Raw genomic sequence first — 17,519 nt, forward strand, 5'->3', positions numbered from 1 at the left:
GAAAATAATCTGCACTTAATTGATTTTAAAAAGTATTTCATGAGATGATTTGTCGTACTGAAATTTGAAAACCAGGCCAAGTTTTTGTTGTTCTTTTTTAAAATCATGTGTCATCACCTCACATTATGTACTGTAATGTTGTTTAATTTACACACCTGTTCAATGTTGTTAAAGAAAAACAAACACACAGCCATATACAGGAGCTGTCTCATGTCTATTCTTGTACTATGTTGTCCATCCGATTGTATGTGCCTGCCAAAATACACAGCAGTATAGATCCCTCTCCTCTGACTGGGCATATCCGATTGGCCAAGCGCATACAGCTGACTCTCTCTGATTGGCCGGTTGGATCACCAGATGAGTAAGCATATCCTAATCTTGTCAGGGCGAGTCATCAGTCCAGCCAGGTGCCATGTGGTCAGATGCTTTCAGGGTCTGTTTCTACTAATTCCTGCATGTGTTTCTTTGTCTAAGCTAATTATGCCTCAGACTCTCACGTGCGTCTCTTTGTGTGTTTTCTTTACTTGTGTATTCAGGTGTGAACGTCTGGAGGAACAGCTGAATGACCTGACAGAATTGCACCAGAACGAGATCCTCAATCTGAAGCAGGAGCTGGCCAGCATGGAGGAGAAGATCGCCTACCAGTCCTATGAGAGAGCCAGAGACATTCAGGTTCGTCTTATAGGCTCACGTCCATAAACACACTGCCCATGTTTGAAATATATTAGCTGAAACAAAGACCAACTGATACTGATGACTGGTTTTGACTCTCATTGCAAACCACTGCATCACACTTCATATGGATATAACGATGCCCTATCCAGAATTGTGCGCTTACTCATACTGAAAGTCTTGTCAAACCAGTTTTATTTATTTTGCCCAGTGTCACAGATTTGTCTGCAACACTGGCATTCAGCATCTTTTTGACTAAGATGATAAAAAACAAAAAACTCCACCAAAAAATCCAAGATGGACAAATGTGGAATAGGTGTCATCTGAGCATAAAAGACCAAAATAACCAAATTTCAGTGTGTAAAATTCTACTGTCAAAGAAGAAAGAAAGATTGTAATTAATGTGAAGAATTTGAATACATGTAAATTTTACATTATTATTACCTCCTCTCTCACTGTCTCCACTAATTTGATGGTAATTATTTAACTTTACGTGAATAGATAATGAAAAATTGTATCATATCAATCAGTCAAGTTAATTAGATCAATAAGCAAGTAGTCTTTAAAAAAATTTATTATTTTATGAAAACTCCAAGTAGTATCCTGTTTTTTCCCATTTAATTTCATCCTAATGTTGTAATGTTTTAAAACTCTCTTTTCAGCAGCGTTGCTTTTCTTTTCATGATGTTGTCACTAATAAACGATTGCTCTCCCATCAGCCAGTCACATGCCCCTGACCTCTTATCACACTCGCTAAGACGCTACAGCAGCAGTGCCAAAGGAACTCTGAGTTGCTGTGATAATGACATTTTAGAATAAGCTGAGTTTTAATCATGTTTTGCCCTCTCTGTTTAATTTTCTTCAGTTTGGAGTTCCACGCTGAACCTTTAGACCTAAGACAGCCCTGTGTTGAAATAGTGGAAGTGCGTATGTTGGTGGGGAGGCCTGTCTGGCTTCCTGCTTTAAGCAGTAGTGAGCTAATGTAGGTTGGTCAGACTAGACGTCATGGTGTCAGTCTCAAGTTGAACTGGAGTTTGAGGTGGGCACACACCCTCAGACAGTTACAGGCATTATCTCATGTGCATGTTGACTATGTAAATAGGAAGATGAGTCCAAGGATCCAGTCTTCCATCAGGTTTTCTGTTTATTCAAAACAAAGGCATTTCATTGTAAATGTCTCGCATTACTCCAGTACTCTCCCGCTGTCTGTAGAGGCTTAGATGTAGGTAAAAGTCTATAAAATAAACACTAAGTGGCTACTTTATAAATGTTTAACCCTCTGAACCCCAAGCAGTGTCTTGCTCCTGTCACATTTTTACTGACAATGGGCTCATTTTTCACTGGAATATAAAATCATGCACATCTGTGTAAGCAGCACATCCATGGCCATAAGTAAAGAGAACTTGAAAATGCCTTTTGTGCAATTTAACACAGTGATAATACAATAAATCATTAAAAAATGAAAAATCAATTCCCATCAATTAGAAATTTCCTTGATAATTTATTTAAAAAAAAATAAAAAATTGTAATCAACATGTACAACATTTTTCCATGTGTGCCTAGGCGTTACCAAAAGGTGAATCTACATACTATAGCTGTTTTCTTACTTAAATTCAGTTTGTTTTCTTGCTGAATGGCTTTTAGTTCAACCCAGTTCAGCTGAAAATTCCCTAAGTTTTTGTCACGTGATTGTTGGTCACAGCTGAGTAATGGCTTCAGGGTTGTGCAGTGGAGCTCAGATTGTTTTTGTTTACTGAATGTGTTGCAAATGGTTTATTTATGGTGGATATTAAACATTTAGAATAAATTAAACATATAGAATAAATTCATTAAGCATATAGAATTAATTCATTTTTATTAAACATGATTTTGACTTAATAGGGTTTTTGAGCTTAGATTTGGTCGGATTTTTCAAAGGAAGACACATCGTAGATGAGTTGTTCAAGGACCACCAGAAAGTTGAGAATTTGGTGCTTCTTTGTGTTTTTACTGTTTGTAGTTGTGATAAATATTCTAATTTTGATATTTTTTAAAGATAGATTGCCTTTCAAACATGCTGGCAAGTTTTGTGGTTCAGAGGTAAAAATCCAATAAAACATCTTGACTTCCTATCTAAATAACACATAGATGATGTTCAATTTTGATTAACACTCTCAGAGGAGTATTATTTTAACTGTGTGTTTATTATTGAATTTGTAGTTTGGACACAATGAAAGGTGTTTCTAATGTTTTGCGTGGTCCTTTCACAAACATGAGGGTGGAAAAATCTTTTATACATAGAAACCTATTTCAATAAAATGTAGGTCATTACAGTAAAGTTTTCACTTTGGGTGTAGTGTGTTTGGGTTTAGTTCATATGGAGGAAGATGGTGATTTTGCTGACATTTTTTTCTTCTTTTCTTTTCTTCTTTTTTTCTTCTTCCACTATACAGGAGGCGTTGGAGGCGTGTCAGACCAGGATCTCTAAGATGGAGCTCCAGCAGCAGCAACAGCAGGTCGTCCAGTTGGAGGGGCTGGAAAATGCCACAGCCCGGACCCTCCTGGGAAAACTTATCAATGTGCTACTGGCCCTTATGGCTGTCCTTCTGGTCTTTGTCTCAACTGTGGCCAACTGTGTGGTCCCCCTGATGAAGACACGGTCTCGCTCCCTCTCCACCCTCCTCCTCATCCTCCTTCTGGCCTTCTTGTGGAGAAACTGGGACGCTCTCTCGGGGTACACACACCGCGCTCTGCAGCCCCCAGGATGACCAGATTGAAGCCAGCACGTGTTGCTTTGGTGACGCCAGACCATGTAACTTATAACTGCAGTCATGCAGGGAGCTTGAAGAACGTGATCGCCATGAGGATGGCTGTGTGTCCGCACGCTGCAAATTCAGCTGAGCTAATTCGGACACAACCTGGATCAAGATAAAGAGGAATGAAGAAAGTAAACTTGAGAACATTCACATTTAGGGAGGACAAGACTGTTTACATTTTTGAAATGAACTATTGTGTTGTTATCCCTCACAAAATGCAACATTGTACTATTTTTATCTGTAGACTTTAATCAAATATAATGTTATTTCTAATAATATTATTTTTATTTTCAATGTTATTTTATTCAGTACCATGTAGCATTACGCTCCTCTCACTCTACATGGTGTGGAGTTTAGTCAGGAAACTGAGCTGGCGAGTCGCCCCAAAGGCCCAGTCTAACTGTACAGACATGCAAATGTGAGAATGTGGTTGATTGCCTTTACGAAGAGAAGTCTGACCCAGCTGTGATTGGCAGATTTGAACCATGGCTGAAATCTTTCCTGGGAGTTGCTCTTTTCTTGCTGTGATGAAATTTGTTGAAAGACTGACCGTGACTTTGGAGCGTCATGATGACTAGAGACTTTGTGCTTCCTTACCATTTCTAATAGCGAAGATGACATGCTTTTAATTACTTCCTTTTTTAAGTAAAAGAAGAGAAACAGTCTTCAGTAGGCAAGATTGTGAATGATGCATGAAGACTTTAGAGGGGGAAAGCCATGAAGGGCTGCTCACCATAGAAACGGCACATAAACACACACACAACATCTGGCTATTTTCAAGCATCTGCCATACTTGCAGCATGTATACAGTGCTGCATGTTGTCATTAGGAAAACTACATAAGAACCAATTTTGCTTTTAAAAGCAAGGGTCATTGTCTAACTAAAATTGATTTGCCAGGATAATTGCCTCCCCCTGCCATATTTGATATGATCAGGTTGGGAAAGAGACCACTGGTGCTCATCCAGCTCTATCTCAGTTGCATCAGGAATGCTGCTTCATATCTACAGTGAAAGTCGTCTCCACTGCCACGCCAGTCGAATGCACATCGCTCTTATGCGATATTTCTAACACCTTTTCTGTGCATATTATCTCTGTGGCCATTCCTTTTTTTTCTGCAAGCACTCTGTCTTAAGGTGTGATCACCCAGTGCCAAATCTTAGCTAACAGTGGGATGCCTGAGCACCCAAAAGCTGAGAGGACAGAAAGAGGATGTTGCACAGCAGGTCTAACTTCTTCTCAGATATGTCATGAATGTCTTGATGTGACTTTTTGGGAGACGTACCTTTTGCAGAGGTAAAGCTATTCACAATCTGAACGTGACCTTGACTCCAGATCCTCAGTTGTGTTTCTGCACCTTGCTTCATTGATTACAGTGTTCCTTGGCTCCAGTCTTTTTCATGTTCTCTCTTTCTCATCTAGTCAAGGACAGTACAAGATGACCTAGCACATTAAATAGTCCACCCTGCATTTCATGCTGAGAAGCTGATTTTTCTAACAGTGCGATCATTTGAACTGTACAGCTGCACTTTAGCACACTGCTGGATAGCACATAGGTCATGCTGAGGCTGAAGAAACCTTCGATAGAGACTTCAAAGGTTGTCACTCTGTAGACAGTCGCCCTCAGTGGGAAAAGACGAGTTGACTCAGGTCAGGATCACTGTCATCCTTGTCTAAAGATTAAAAAACCCTCTCAAAAGAATTTCTGCTCAGAATGTGAGTCAACTCGATAGCGCTCAAGTTGAACATGCAATTAAAGTGGCTGTTACCAGTCTGTTTCAGATTTACCATCAGGTAGACAAGTTGGGAGTGAGCTGACCTTTGACCTTAGCTTGTTTTTGCAGTAACACCTATGATGTAGGTTGTGTGCTAAACCACTCCAGTGCCTTCTGATGTCCTTTTCTAAGTGTGGAAAAAATAAAGTGCATTCCTGACTAACTCGTGAGCCACCAGTATTTCTTACAGCGGACTGTGTGTTGGTCGAGCACGTTCATGGACTCAAGTCTTATGGGGCGTTTCCACTAGCATCTACTTGGCGACACGGCTCGGCTCGTCTTTGTGAGCTTTTCCATATGGAGTAGTGCCTGGTACTTGATAAGCCGATAATGTGACGTCTACATAGTGCAGGCCGCTCTTCACGGAACCCTCTGTTCTTCAAAATTTTAATGACAGCCAGACCTGTACCGTGGGTGAATGAAGAGGTCGAGACTTTTCTGTCTTTGGTGGTGGACCAAAGAATACAGAGGGAGCTGGACGGAGAAAGTTTATCAGGAGGTCTCTGAGCGGATGGCCGCTCACATATATACAGTAGACTGTATATAAAGAGGACAATGAAGCAGTGTAGGGAGAAGCTGAAAAAGCTCAAAAGTGACTATCGGTCCACCAAGGACCACAACGGCAGGCGTGGGTCAACCAGGAGGTGTTGGAAGAGGTTTAATGGAAGCTATTTAATGGCACCGCACCTGTGAGCAACAGGAGGGAGACTCAGCTGCTGCATTATTGGAGACGTTCAACAACGGTGTGTTTTTTGTGACTTCAAGAAACTTTTACATCATCTATCCCATTGGTGGCAAGCTCCCTTTAAGCAAACAAGTATATTTAGAAAGTAACGTCGTTGTCTCCTGTAGCAGACAATAAGCTATTAGTTAGCCGTCAGCGCTAGCTAGTTAGCCGTCAGCGCTAGCTAGTTAGCCATCAGCGCTAACTCCGTGCTCTGCTTGTATTTCGGGCTGCTGTTTGTAACGTTTACCTCTCAGAAGCGAATACTTTAGTCAGCATGACGAACTAAGCTAGTGGTCTTACATGTTTATTTTTTTCACAAGTTACAATGTCGTGTTTTTCGTGTACTTAGGGTGAGTGTTTATTTCTGTTCAAGGATCCTTTCCACGTGCGAAGCCTACTCCACCTCCTTCATGGAGCCCCCAGCTCCCCTGCCTCCTCTCCAGTCCCAGCTCGGACACTGACACTGTCAACATCAACCTCCAGCACGTCACAGCAACGTCTTATCGCTGATAAGACACGGTAAATAGAGAGCATGGTTGATTTTCGCGTAAATGCCTTCAAGCATGATCAGAACAGCGAGACCAACGACCAAGAATTCAGACAGGTGTAAATGCAAACTGTGCAGCAGCCAGCTCAGGAAGGCCTGATGAAAGCTACATGTAGCTACAGTGACACATAAACAGAACACATGCAGCTGCATTTTTTTTCTATTGACTTAACAAGTAAGTCACTCTAATTAGTTTATGTTCTGGTGCAATGTAGTATTGCAACCATGTTTTAAGGCCGCTTGCAGATGCGTCATGTAACCACTAGATGGCGATCTTTTACCTCGTAACCCTTGATGTTTGAGTCGTGTGTGTGAAAGGCTGTGCTGGGTTTGTGACTGGCCTGCTGTAAGAGAGGAGGGGGTCCAAGCATAAAGAGGTCACTCCTTATCAGGAAGGAAACAGGTTGGGTAGAAGGGCCCCTCACTGCCAGAAGTTAGAGTGGGCCACCAGGGATAATATTTTCATTAGAAACACAGGAGAGATCACGTCCACCTCCACTTTAATCTACTTTCTCCTTTCTCTCTCACAGGTACAGCTTGATTCCGTTGAATGCTGCGCTAGATGGATCAGCAGCCACACCTCTCCGGTGTGATGTGATGTTGATGTATCTGCCCCACAGCGAGCTTCATCCCTGCAGGACCTCCCGAAGCCTCCACGCTCCCTGTCGAGGATCGCGCTTGCGTGTGCGCGCACAGTGCTGACACTGTTGGCGGCTGAGCCATTGTGCGGTGCAGATGTAGGGGGGGTCATTATATTGCACTTTATCAGAGAGCTTCCCTCCTTTTCTACACTGCCACATTTGATGCGCATGGCTGTGCGCCAAGGTAAACACGGGCCGCACTTATCTGCCTTTACTGAAAGCTGCAAGTGGTGACGGGGAGGGAGTGGTGAGGGTGGAGGGGAGCAGCGGGAGGAGAGAGTGAGTCTGTCCCCAGAGGAGTCCACAGTAAATAGGCACAAGCGATTGCACACGATTTAGCATCAACTTTAATTATTGCATGTATTCAGAGATAACACTTCTCGGGCTCGCCTGCAAACTGATTTATGCGGTGTCTGACACATTCCCCGTCGTTCCTCTACTAGGAATCATTCATTTCTATTCAGATATGTGAGCATATGCACGCTCCATCCAGAGACAAAAAAATAAAAAATGCTAACCATATTCGTGCATTTTTGAGAGGGGGCGCATGTGTTGCACTTGAATATTTATGAGGTAAAACGTGCAAGAAAGCTTTGTTGGATGGATGTGGATGTCAAAACCCGGAAAGGTGTGCTGATGTGCCCATCTGGTAGCACTTTCACGGTGCTTACCGTACCGTATGTGCCCAAAACGGAACCCTTTTGGATCTGCAGAACTAATCTGAGAGCCGAGGGACTGTGGAGCACAGGAGGTGGGACGGTGACCCGGCATTAACCCCGAGACGAGCGGAACCACGCAGGGGTGGAGACTCATCAAGTGGATCATCTTGAAAGGAACGGTGGACGATCATTAGAACTTCACGTGATCGGTTCACATTATGTTCACATATAAATGCGTTTCTATTATAGACAGAGTGAAAAAAACATCAGGATCCAATAAGTGAACAGCGATCAATCACAACACAGCGGCCTGACAGCGCGCTTTGATGGGATGTGTCATTCCAGGGAGTCGGTGCCATTCTTCAGGGTTAATGAGTTAACGCCCCTGCTCCCAGTGAAGTCCACCTTTTACCTACTTTTTCCTGTTTATTAATCCTTGACTTATAAAGCCATTTTTAAACGAGCTGGACTAAGATATGACTCCAAACAAGTTTGATCGCTGTTGCGCAGACGTGACAGTGTCCAAAATTGCGCACGAACAAATCATCTTTAATTTGTCTCTATTTGGGTGTTTTCATTTTTTTAAATAATCTAAATCTCGACCTGGCATTGTGTCTCAGTGCGCCTCAGGAGAGACGCTGCTGCTGCACAGTGGGCAGAGAGGGACAGAGGAGGCAGCCTGAAAAGGAAGCACGACTCGCTTATCGCGTCATTCTGGGTTTAGGCGTTGAGCAGGAAACAGCCTTTCCTCTCGGATTGTCGCAGTAGGAACAAACACACAATTTTGTCTTTGCTCAATGCACCCCTCGGCACAGAACACGCGGAAGCCGGTCAGAAGGAAAAATGCCTCCTTCGATAGAGATAGCCGTTCTGCTTCTCGGCGTCCTGGCTTTGGAGACGCGCCGGAGTGCCAGCGCGCTGCACATCCAACAGGCATTCGCGTCTCCAAATCACACCAATAACTTTGTGGTGGACCCGGTGTCCAGAAAGGTCTACCTGGCCACCGTTAACTCCGTTTACCAGCTCAACGGGACCCTGAACGTCGAGGTGGAGAAGAGGACCGGGCCGGTGGAGGACAACCTGTTGTGCCATGCGCCACAGCTGCCCCAGGCTCCGTGCGAGCATCCCAAATTCCTCACTGACAACTACAACAAGCTCCTGAAGCTGGACCGGGAGCAAGGGGTCGTGGTGGTGTGTGGATCCGTGTATCAGGGCTTCTGCGAACTCCGGAAAATGGAGAATATTTCAGAAATAGCGGTGGAGTTCCCACCTCAGGGCGAGAAGACTGTTTTCCCCAGCATGCTCAACATCGCTGCCAATCACCCGAACGCGTCCACCGTCGGGCTCATCTTCAAGAGCCACGGGGGAAACACCCGGCTGCTCGTTGGGGCCACTTACACAGGGGCTGGAACCCAGTTTTTCCCCAAAAATCACAGCAAGGAGGACCTGCGCTTTGAGAACACCCCGGAGATCGCGATCCGCTCCTTGAACATTAAGGATTTATCCAGACTGTTCACCTATGACATTAACCCTTCAGAGGATAACGTGTTCAAGATCAAACAAGAGGTCAAAACCAAAAACAAACTCAACTTCGTGCACGCGTTCATGCAGAAGACGTATTCCTATATTGCCTTCAACAATGATGCGAAAATGGGGCACAAGGAGAGCCAGCCCAACAGCATCCTCTCCAGGATTTGTCTGGATACCGAGAATCCCCGAAAATCCACCGGGCCGGAGAGCAGGAAGCTCACGGAATCCTACATCCAGATGCCTCTACAGTGCGGATTTAACGGGAACATTTACAACCGGCTGCTGTCCGTGTACCCCGCAGAGATTCAAACAGAGGACGGGCTGAGTTCAGAGCCGTACCTGTTTGGAGTGTTTTCCAAGGCGGATAAAAAGTCCGCTCTGTGCGCTTTCAAGTTTGGAGACATCGAGGAGGAGATTCGGCAAGGCCGCAGGAACTGCTCCAACTCTCCCAGCAGCGATGTCCAGGTGCTGGACAGCGTTATCCAGGGCTCCGGGGCAGCCTGCATCCAGAAGGGAAACCTGGTGGTAAGAGCTTGTACATTATTTTATTAAGTATTTTATTCCTTGTTCGTTTAGTTTGATTCGTTTTTATGTGGGCAAAAAAGTGCGTTTTAACAAATGATATTCTGCCTGAAAGTGTAATATAATACAAAAATGAAAATAATCTAGTCATGATTTGCTAGAAACAAGTATCTCTATCTTAATTTGGCAGAAAAAGTGACAAGAAAACATTCTTAAATGATCAGCCTGCTCAGCAGAATTTTCAGTTTCATTATTTTATAATTCAGTTTCCATTTCTTATCTGTGCATTATTTTGTGAACATTATTGAATTTTTAATGGATTCAAGCCTGCACATGATCACAATTGGACTATTTCTTCATACACTAGGTCAAATTCCTTGTATGGCCAAACATACTTTTCCAAGAAACCTGGTTCTGATTTATGAAACCTAAAGGCTCCTACAGTTGTTCAGGCTGTTATAAGATTAACTCACTCATGGCTGCTGCATCTCTCTGCCAGCTCCCATTCGTGCTTACAAGCAGTTATCCTCTTTAGCCCAGAGGCTCCTGACTCGGAGAGAGGATCTCCCATGTCAGGAGTAGAGGTCATGATAGTTGGAACGACCCTCCAGAGCGATGCTGGGGTTGTGGGAAGGGTGAGAGTCCTCTCACATGCAGCGACTCCCTATCTTATCAAATATAAAGATGGGAAAGGGTCAACAGTTTACTGTTTTTCAGTGAAACTCCAGACATTTCTTTTATTGAGCGTGTGCTGCTCACTATAACCCAGCCACAAATTTACCACTGAGTTACAAGATGAAGAAGTGCTTTGTTATGAACACAGTCAGACATTATCAAGTGTTTTTTGCTCGCTTTCAACTCACATACCAAATTAAATACTTGCTCTTAAGGACATTTAGCAACATGCACAATATCTGACCGCTGCATGGATGCTGTCTGATGATAAAGACAAAGAGAGCTTCATAAAGAATGCAGTGAAATTCCAGCTTTTCATTGTGTTGCGTTTTGAGTGACAGAGTTAAGGTCAAAGGCGGCCGTCCTGTGACCACTTTGCTGTCAGGTCAGAGAGCTGCCCTGCTCGCTGCCACTGTCTTGTTGGCTGTGGCCCCGGGGCCACCCCTCTCGTGACCGGTTTTCTGAATACCATCTCAGTTTGCCCCCAGGGCCTCCTGAGATAGACAACTGCACAGTTCAGTGTGATTCAGTGCTGATTTTTGTTCTCCTGCTGTACTTCAACCTGTACGCCGCACACAGAATAAAGTTTTACAGTCTTTAGTTTTACATATACGTTGCTGCAGCGGCTGAAATGTGATCTTTTTTGTAGTCGACAGTTTGAAGACGAGCACTGAGGGAAAGCCAGACACTATTTATGATAAGAGAGACGAGGCCGCGAGCAGAAGGGCCCATGGGAAACGACTCTACAAATATCTACTGTGCTTAATTCCTTTTTCTTTTCTTTTTTTTTGCCTCTGCGTGCTCTAAAATATTCAGAGAATTCCCAATAGATCCTGGTGCTCATCCATGCGTGGCACTAATGTTTTATCATTGCCCACTGTGGATTTGACAAAAGCAAAGTCTTATGAGTGTTGAAGACCCGTGTAAGCCCTTTTCAAGTGTTCACTGAGATGTCTAAAAAGTGATTTAGGAGAATGAGCAGCACCAATGTGATAGCTACTATCAGCTCTTGTTTTCTATGACACTTTCATCTCACAGCGCTCTCTTTGTGCTCTGCTCTCTCTTGTCTACTAATCTGTACGCCGTTCTTCCATATGAAAGCTGATGAGAATTGATCTCTTTCTCGTTTTGTCTGTGTTGCAGTTGCAGCCCGAGCAGCTGGACTGCGGTGCGGCTCACCTGCAGCACCCTCTGGCTTTACGGAGGTCCCTGAGGGCTACTCCTGTCTTTGAATACCCAGGCCTTAGTTCAGTCTCTGTGGACAATGTACACGGCCACACTGTGGTTTTTCTAGGAACCAGTAATGGACGACTTCGTAAGGTAAGACACACACACACACGCTCAGTACTTGTACAGTGATTGAGACGGAAACTTGTTTAACCTAACGTAACCTCAGGTCTTAACAGAGCTGCAGTGCAAAATGGTCACCGCTGAATGGAGATAATGTTTTTCATGTGATCGAGCCCTGAAGCTTGGAAAAACTATAATCGTACCATTTACATAGTGCTGCTCTGATGTGGCTGCTGAGTCTCTTAATAAACCGAACATAGGTGTGTGATGAAACACTTGTAGCGGCCATAGAACAAGCAGGAATGTCTGCTTTCATCTTGTAGGTTCTCAGTGTTGTCACCCCTCATCCAACCCCCTCACTCCAGTCATCCATGACCCATCCTGAACCTTAAGTCGTCCTAATCATGTGCTTTAATGTGTCTCAGACTTGATTCTTGTCTGAGAGATCACCAGAAAGCTGTTTAACAAGAGCGGCTGACGACATATGACTCAGCGCTGCCCTGTGTTGGTCTACGACCTCAGCTTTTAAACATCTGCAATAGGTCCAGCTTGTGAAAACCTTTCCTGGCCAATTAACAGCATTCCTTAATTCTGTCTCAGCCACATTCCTGGTCACCCCTGACTGAGCTCGCTAAGTAGCAGATCTGCCTGCAAGCGCAACAAGCTGCTCCTCAGCTGTCTCTGGAAACAACATAATACGACTCTGACCCTATTGTTTTGCATTAGCCTGGTGCCTTTTTCCAACATTAAAACCATTCTGCTGCAGGGTGCTTCGTTTTGGGTCCGCTACAAGAGCTCCTTGTTTGCCTCCCCAGATGTAGGCGCCGCTTTAGCCCCAGCTGAGCCTGCAGTAATTGGTTTTTGGAGGGTTTATACCGGATGCACCACGTTGGTTGAGATGGTGTAAGCAGCAGCAGCGTGTATGTGTGTGTTTGTGTATGTCTGTTTGCTTGATTGTAGGTTTGACTGTGTTTTTAGGTGTTTGACTTTGTCTCTAGGCCAGTGCGAGTGGTTTAGTGATTTCATGTGTTTACTCAGATGAATGGGTACCCTGCGATTATGTGCTATGTGTGTGTGTGTGTGTGTGTGTGTGTGTGTGTGTGTGTGTGTGTGTGTGTGTGTGTGTGTGTGTGTGTGTGTGTGTGTGTGTGTGTGTGTGTGTGTCAACCTTGTTGTATAGAGAGTGTAGTATTTCTGCGACCTTGGGCAACAGCAGGCTCTGTGCTTTTTTAGCTTTATGTGTCTTTCATTGTTTGTCTCTGCATCTGTGTGTGTGGCAGTGTCTATGAGTGTGTCTATGAGTGTGTGTGTGTGTGTGTGTGTGTGTGTGTGTGTGTGTGTGTGTGTGTGTGTGTGTGTGTGTGACTGAGCTTCTATGTGTGTGTGCCCTGAGGATAGAGCTGTTACAGAGGTTAATGGTGCTGTTAGTGTGTGTAATGTGATTCTGACTGTGAGTTTGGCTCAGACTAAACACAGGGGAACAGTGGTTCAGATTAAGTTAGGCCTCTTTTACTGTCTTTGAGAGCCCTCACTGAAGTAATTTGTAATTACATGCATTTTTTAATGAAGTCTCTCCCTCCCCATTATGGCAGACTTCCATTTTCTGCCTCTTGCAGTGTCCACCTTTATCTCCCCTCACTCTGGTCCAATTTTACTCCCCCAGCAAGTCCACCCTTCCACTTCTCAGTTCACTGCTTCACCGTCCCTTCTCTCTCGGGCTCCTCTTTTTTACTCCATCTCCACTATAAAAGGCGCCTTTGATTCATTTTGCAAACAAACAGACTTTATCTCTTTCTTGTTCTGTCTCTCCTGCCCCACCTCCATCCATCTGTATTCCCTCTCCTCCACACACAGGTACACAAGCGCGCACACACATAGAAAGAGAATGAGCACAGCAGCTGAGCACTCCTTGCTTGAATAGGGTCTTTCATCTGTGTGGAGATAGACAGAGAATGGACTCGGCGAGACCTGCCAGTACAGCAGGTGTTTTGTCAGCTGACCTGGTGGTGTACTGTGCCACAGCTCTCCTCACTACTCCACCTCTCTGCTCCCCATCCAGGTGTGTGGGCTGCTGTTTACTCGCTGCTCACTGTGTCACCCTGCATGTGTGTTTGTAGTCACTGGGGTGCGGGGTGAGGACATAGCACAGCTGCTTGCTATCACCAAGGCAGGAGAGCCTCTGTGTGTGTGTGTGTGTGTGTGTGTGTGTGTGTGTGTGTGTGTGTGTGTGTGTGTGTGTGTGTGTGTGTGTGTGTGTGTGTGTGTGTGTGTGTGTGTGTGTGTGTGTGTGTGTGTGTGTGTGTGCGCAGAGGGGTGGGTGGTGTTATAAAAACGACAGTGATATTTGGAGGCTGAGATAATGCCTTTCATCGCAGGTTAAGCCAGTGGTTTACTAAGCTTCTGTCTGCTTGGGTTTAACATTAACCAGCACGTCTCAGTGGGTGGGGATGGCTCAGTGTGTGCGTCTGTGCCTGTTTGTGTGTTCAGCGGATGGAGAAGTGACACAGCTCGAGCTTGTCACCAGATGCCGGTCAGTTTGCCAGTTCCTCAGGATGGCAGGATGTCGCCACTGAAGGGAGACCCGACAAATCGCAGAAATAAGAGCTTTCACTGTCTGCGTGACAGGAAGTCTCACTCAGCACAGTTTGTTTTTTCTACACAGCTCTGTGTGTGTGTATGTGTGTGCGTACGTGAGAACATGTCACCCGTTTTATTATCTGGAGCTGTAGGAAGGCCAGCGTGTAGATAAATCACCGCTCGGCAGAACGAGATTAGGCACACTGCATGAACAAAAAGCATCTTAAAAAAAAAAAAAAAAAAAAAAAAGTATTTGAGAAGGTGGAACATGAAAAAATATTTAAAAATAAAGGATAGGAGCAAAAATCGCTTTACTAAATCCGGCAGCTATTGTTTATACATACTTGAATTTAATTAGCAGAGAGAGTTGGGTTGCTCTCTTGTGTATTCCAGAAAGGTTTGGAGGAGCTAACGTTTCCACACGAAAGAATATATTTATCTTGCTGATGCTGTCATGCTGGCCTTTAAATGTGGATGAACGAGGGGGCTCAGACAAAGATTAATTCAATCCTTGTTTGGACATTTATTACACACCATGTGCAGCACAGTGACAAAGAAACAACATCCTAACACCTAATCCAACCACCCATAAGCAGGGATTCACCATATAAACATTATCTGGCATCTACATATTGTACAGTTCGCGTCATAAAAACACATTTTACAGACCTTCACCCTCTATGTTACTCACACATCTTCCAACCAGGAATATAAAAAGCCTTGAGCTCTACTACACAATCTTTTGCCACATAAAACAAGTGAGAAACTCAGACAAGATGCTTCATATTGCAAAAAAAATAGCATTGTTTAATGTACAATCAAATAATAATAGAAAACAACAATGTCATTCCTGTTAAACCAGTATTAATACAAAAGTATGACATTCAGAAACATGTGATGGAGTATCTTCATATATCACAGTGCTCATAGAAAGTAACAGCAGCCTCCAGGTAGTTATCACAGTATGAAAGTTAAAGGTGTGAATCTCGTGAAATTCAGCGAAAAGGAAATGAGGGGAAAACGAAGCTGCTTCTTCTCAGGTGTTGCTGAGCAAAACATCTGAGCCTGAATGTGCAACAGAAAGAAAATTTGATTATGGCGAGCAGTTCTCAATGCATGAGAAATTCCTCAGTTTGAATATGAAGTAAGGCGTTTTTATTGCTCCGTGATTCAACTTGTGTCCATGTTTTCCACAGCTGACCCTCCTGGCGAACATGACCGTAGCCAGTCAGTGGACACTGAAGCTGCCGGCCGGCGAAGCGGTCCACCACATCATGACCTTCGACCCCAACGACAGCAACTTTCTCTATGTGATGACCTCTCACCACGTAAGGCTGCGGGCGAGGTTTCAACCTCAACATGTTTGTTGATCCTCTGCACTGCTGTCACTAATTTATTCATGTCAACATGGAGATGAGCCATAATAACCGCAATCAGACGTCGTTTCCCTTCAGCTGGATGCCGCTCGTCTCAATTTAGCAGAACGTTCTTGTGTTTGTGGCGAAGACAGACGCGTGTGCAGACCTTGAGTAGCTTTCAGGGCTGCATTTTCAAAACCAAAATGTTTCATAACAGTTGTGCTTGTGACAGGATGTGGCGGCACCTCCAGCATTTTCTGTTCAGCACAGCAAAAAATGCACCTGATTGTTAGTGGATTGTGCTCAGATTAAATCACTGTGCTCCCCGCCACAGAAGAAAAGTTTGACATGCACACTGATAAGCGAAAGTTCTTTTTAGACACTCACATGGCCAACTGTTCCAAAATATCTTTCAAAGCAACAAATATGAGTTGAATCTTTAACATTTTTGTTGAATCACAACAGATTTATAATACTATTCATGGTTCTCATTTTTTCAGCAATAGCTTTTCTTTGAATTTAAAATCTGTAACAACTTATTGCATAGCAGTTTCCATTTCTGGCGTAGGAGTCTGTCATTCCCTTCATGTTTATGTTAACCTACAATATAAGTTAATTTGTCAGATACACCATTTCTGGAAAAGCAATTGCGTAGTACAGTGTTATCTCCAGAATTTTGGGACACATAGTCTTTTCAGTATAAGCAGTATACAATATAATCATTTATTAAACACGTTATAACACATTATAATGCAGTTTTAAGCATTATACATGTGCTAATGACTCTAATTTCTCCTGTGGTCACTTGCAAGTACTGTGCAGCAGAAACTGGTGATAGTTACTGTCCATTAATAAACACTGTACATGTCAGATCAGCTTTGCAGGACAACTCCATAAAAGTGTCACAAACCATTTGTTAAATATTTTTTTTTACTGTTTACTAAGGCAGGACTGTGCATGCTCAAGTGTTGCCTTCTTCTGTGTTAGATTAGTGTATTGACTGTCTAATTGATTGTTTAATCAATAAGGTGTCAGATGAGGGTGAAGACATCCATCATATTTTCCCACAAGGCCACAGTTTTCAAATTGATTTTGTCTGGCCAACGTACAAATCTCAATCTTTCAAATCACAATGATGCAAAAGAGAGAACACAAGCAAATCTTTACATTTGAGAAGTTAGGCGGTGGGTGTTTTTGCTTGATATTATTGTAATTCTCTGTCAGTTGCCAGTGTTTAAAATGTTGTGTGCATGTTTGGTCTTTGTGCTGTGTTGTGCAGATGCTGAGAGTGAAAGTGGCTCAGTGCGACCAGTGGAGGAGCTGCAGTGACTGTTTGGGAGCCGGAGACGCCCACTGTGGCTGGTGTACTCTGGAGAATCGGTAAGAAACACACAAGCTCAGATTCTGTTACTTTAACTGTCTCCTTCAGACTTGTTGTCCATCCCTTCTCAACCTCTGCTCCGCCGATATTCTGATATGCTTTGGTGTCACGCACACGCCACATGCATCCTGACGTAATCAAACAGCATGGACGTGAATTGTGGAAATGTTTACTGTCTCTGTAAACTCCTGTTTAAGCAGGAGTCTAGTTGCAGTTGTTTTTATGAGTGATTGACTAAACCTAATGTACTCATTTTGAAGCAGTAAAAGATCACATTGATGGAACAATAAAATAATTCCTGCTTGTCGTTTTGATACTTTAAGTATTTGCATCAATAAAACCACTGCGGCTCGTTTGCTGGTTTTCATCAC

The 17,519-nt window shown here is 43.8% G+C and overlaps 2 protein-coding genes across 10 annotated transcripts in view; both read left to right on the forward strand.

Moving 5' to 3' along the window:
- The window catches only part of tmcc1a (transmembrane and coiled-coil domain family 1a), a 50,820-nt gene extending 45,416 nt beyond the window's left edge, over positions 1–5,404 (forward strand). For all 9 annotated transcript variants that reach the window (XM_023273135.3, XM_055012876.1, XM_055012877.1 and 6 more), the window contains 2 exons: positions 537–672; positions 3,105–5,404. In XM_023273135.3, coding sequence (XP_023128903.1) covers positions 537–672; positions 3,105–3,419 — 451 coding nt within the window. In that variant the 3' untranslated portion in view covers positions 3,420–5,404. The remainder of the gene's footprint in view (positions 1–536; positions 673–3,104) is intronic.
- A 2,803-nt stretch (positions 5,405–8,207) lies between these two features.
- The window catches only part of plxnd1 (plexin D1), a 69,591-nt gene continuing 60,279 nt past the window's right edge, over positions 8,208–17,519 (forward strand). Inside the window, exons 1-4 of the mRNA XM_023273126.3 lie at positions 8,208–9,870; positions 11,686–11,862; positions 15,606–15,737; positions 17,047–17,147. Coding sequence (XP_023128894.2) covers positions 8,659–9,870; positions 11,686–11,862; positions 15,606–15,737; positions 17,047–17,147 — 1,622 coding nt within the window. The 5' untranslated portion in view covers positions 8,208–8,658. The remainder of the gene's footprint in view (positions 9,871–11,685; positions 11,863–15,605; positions 15,738–17,046; positions 17,148–17,519) is intronic.

Source organism: Amphiprion ocellaris, chromosome 8, assembly GCF_022539595.1.
Source record: "Amphiprion ocellaris isolate individual 3 ecotype Okinawa chromosome 8, ASM2253959v1, whole genome shotgun sequence".
Lineage (NCBI taxonomy): Eukaryota > Metazoa > Chordata > Actinopteri > Pomacentridae > Amphiprion > Amphiprion ocellaris.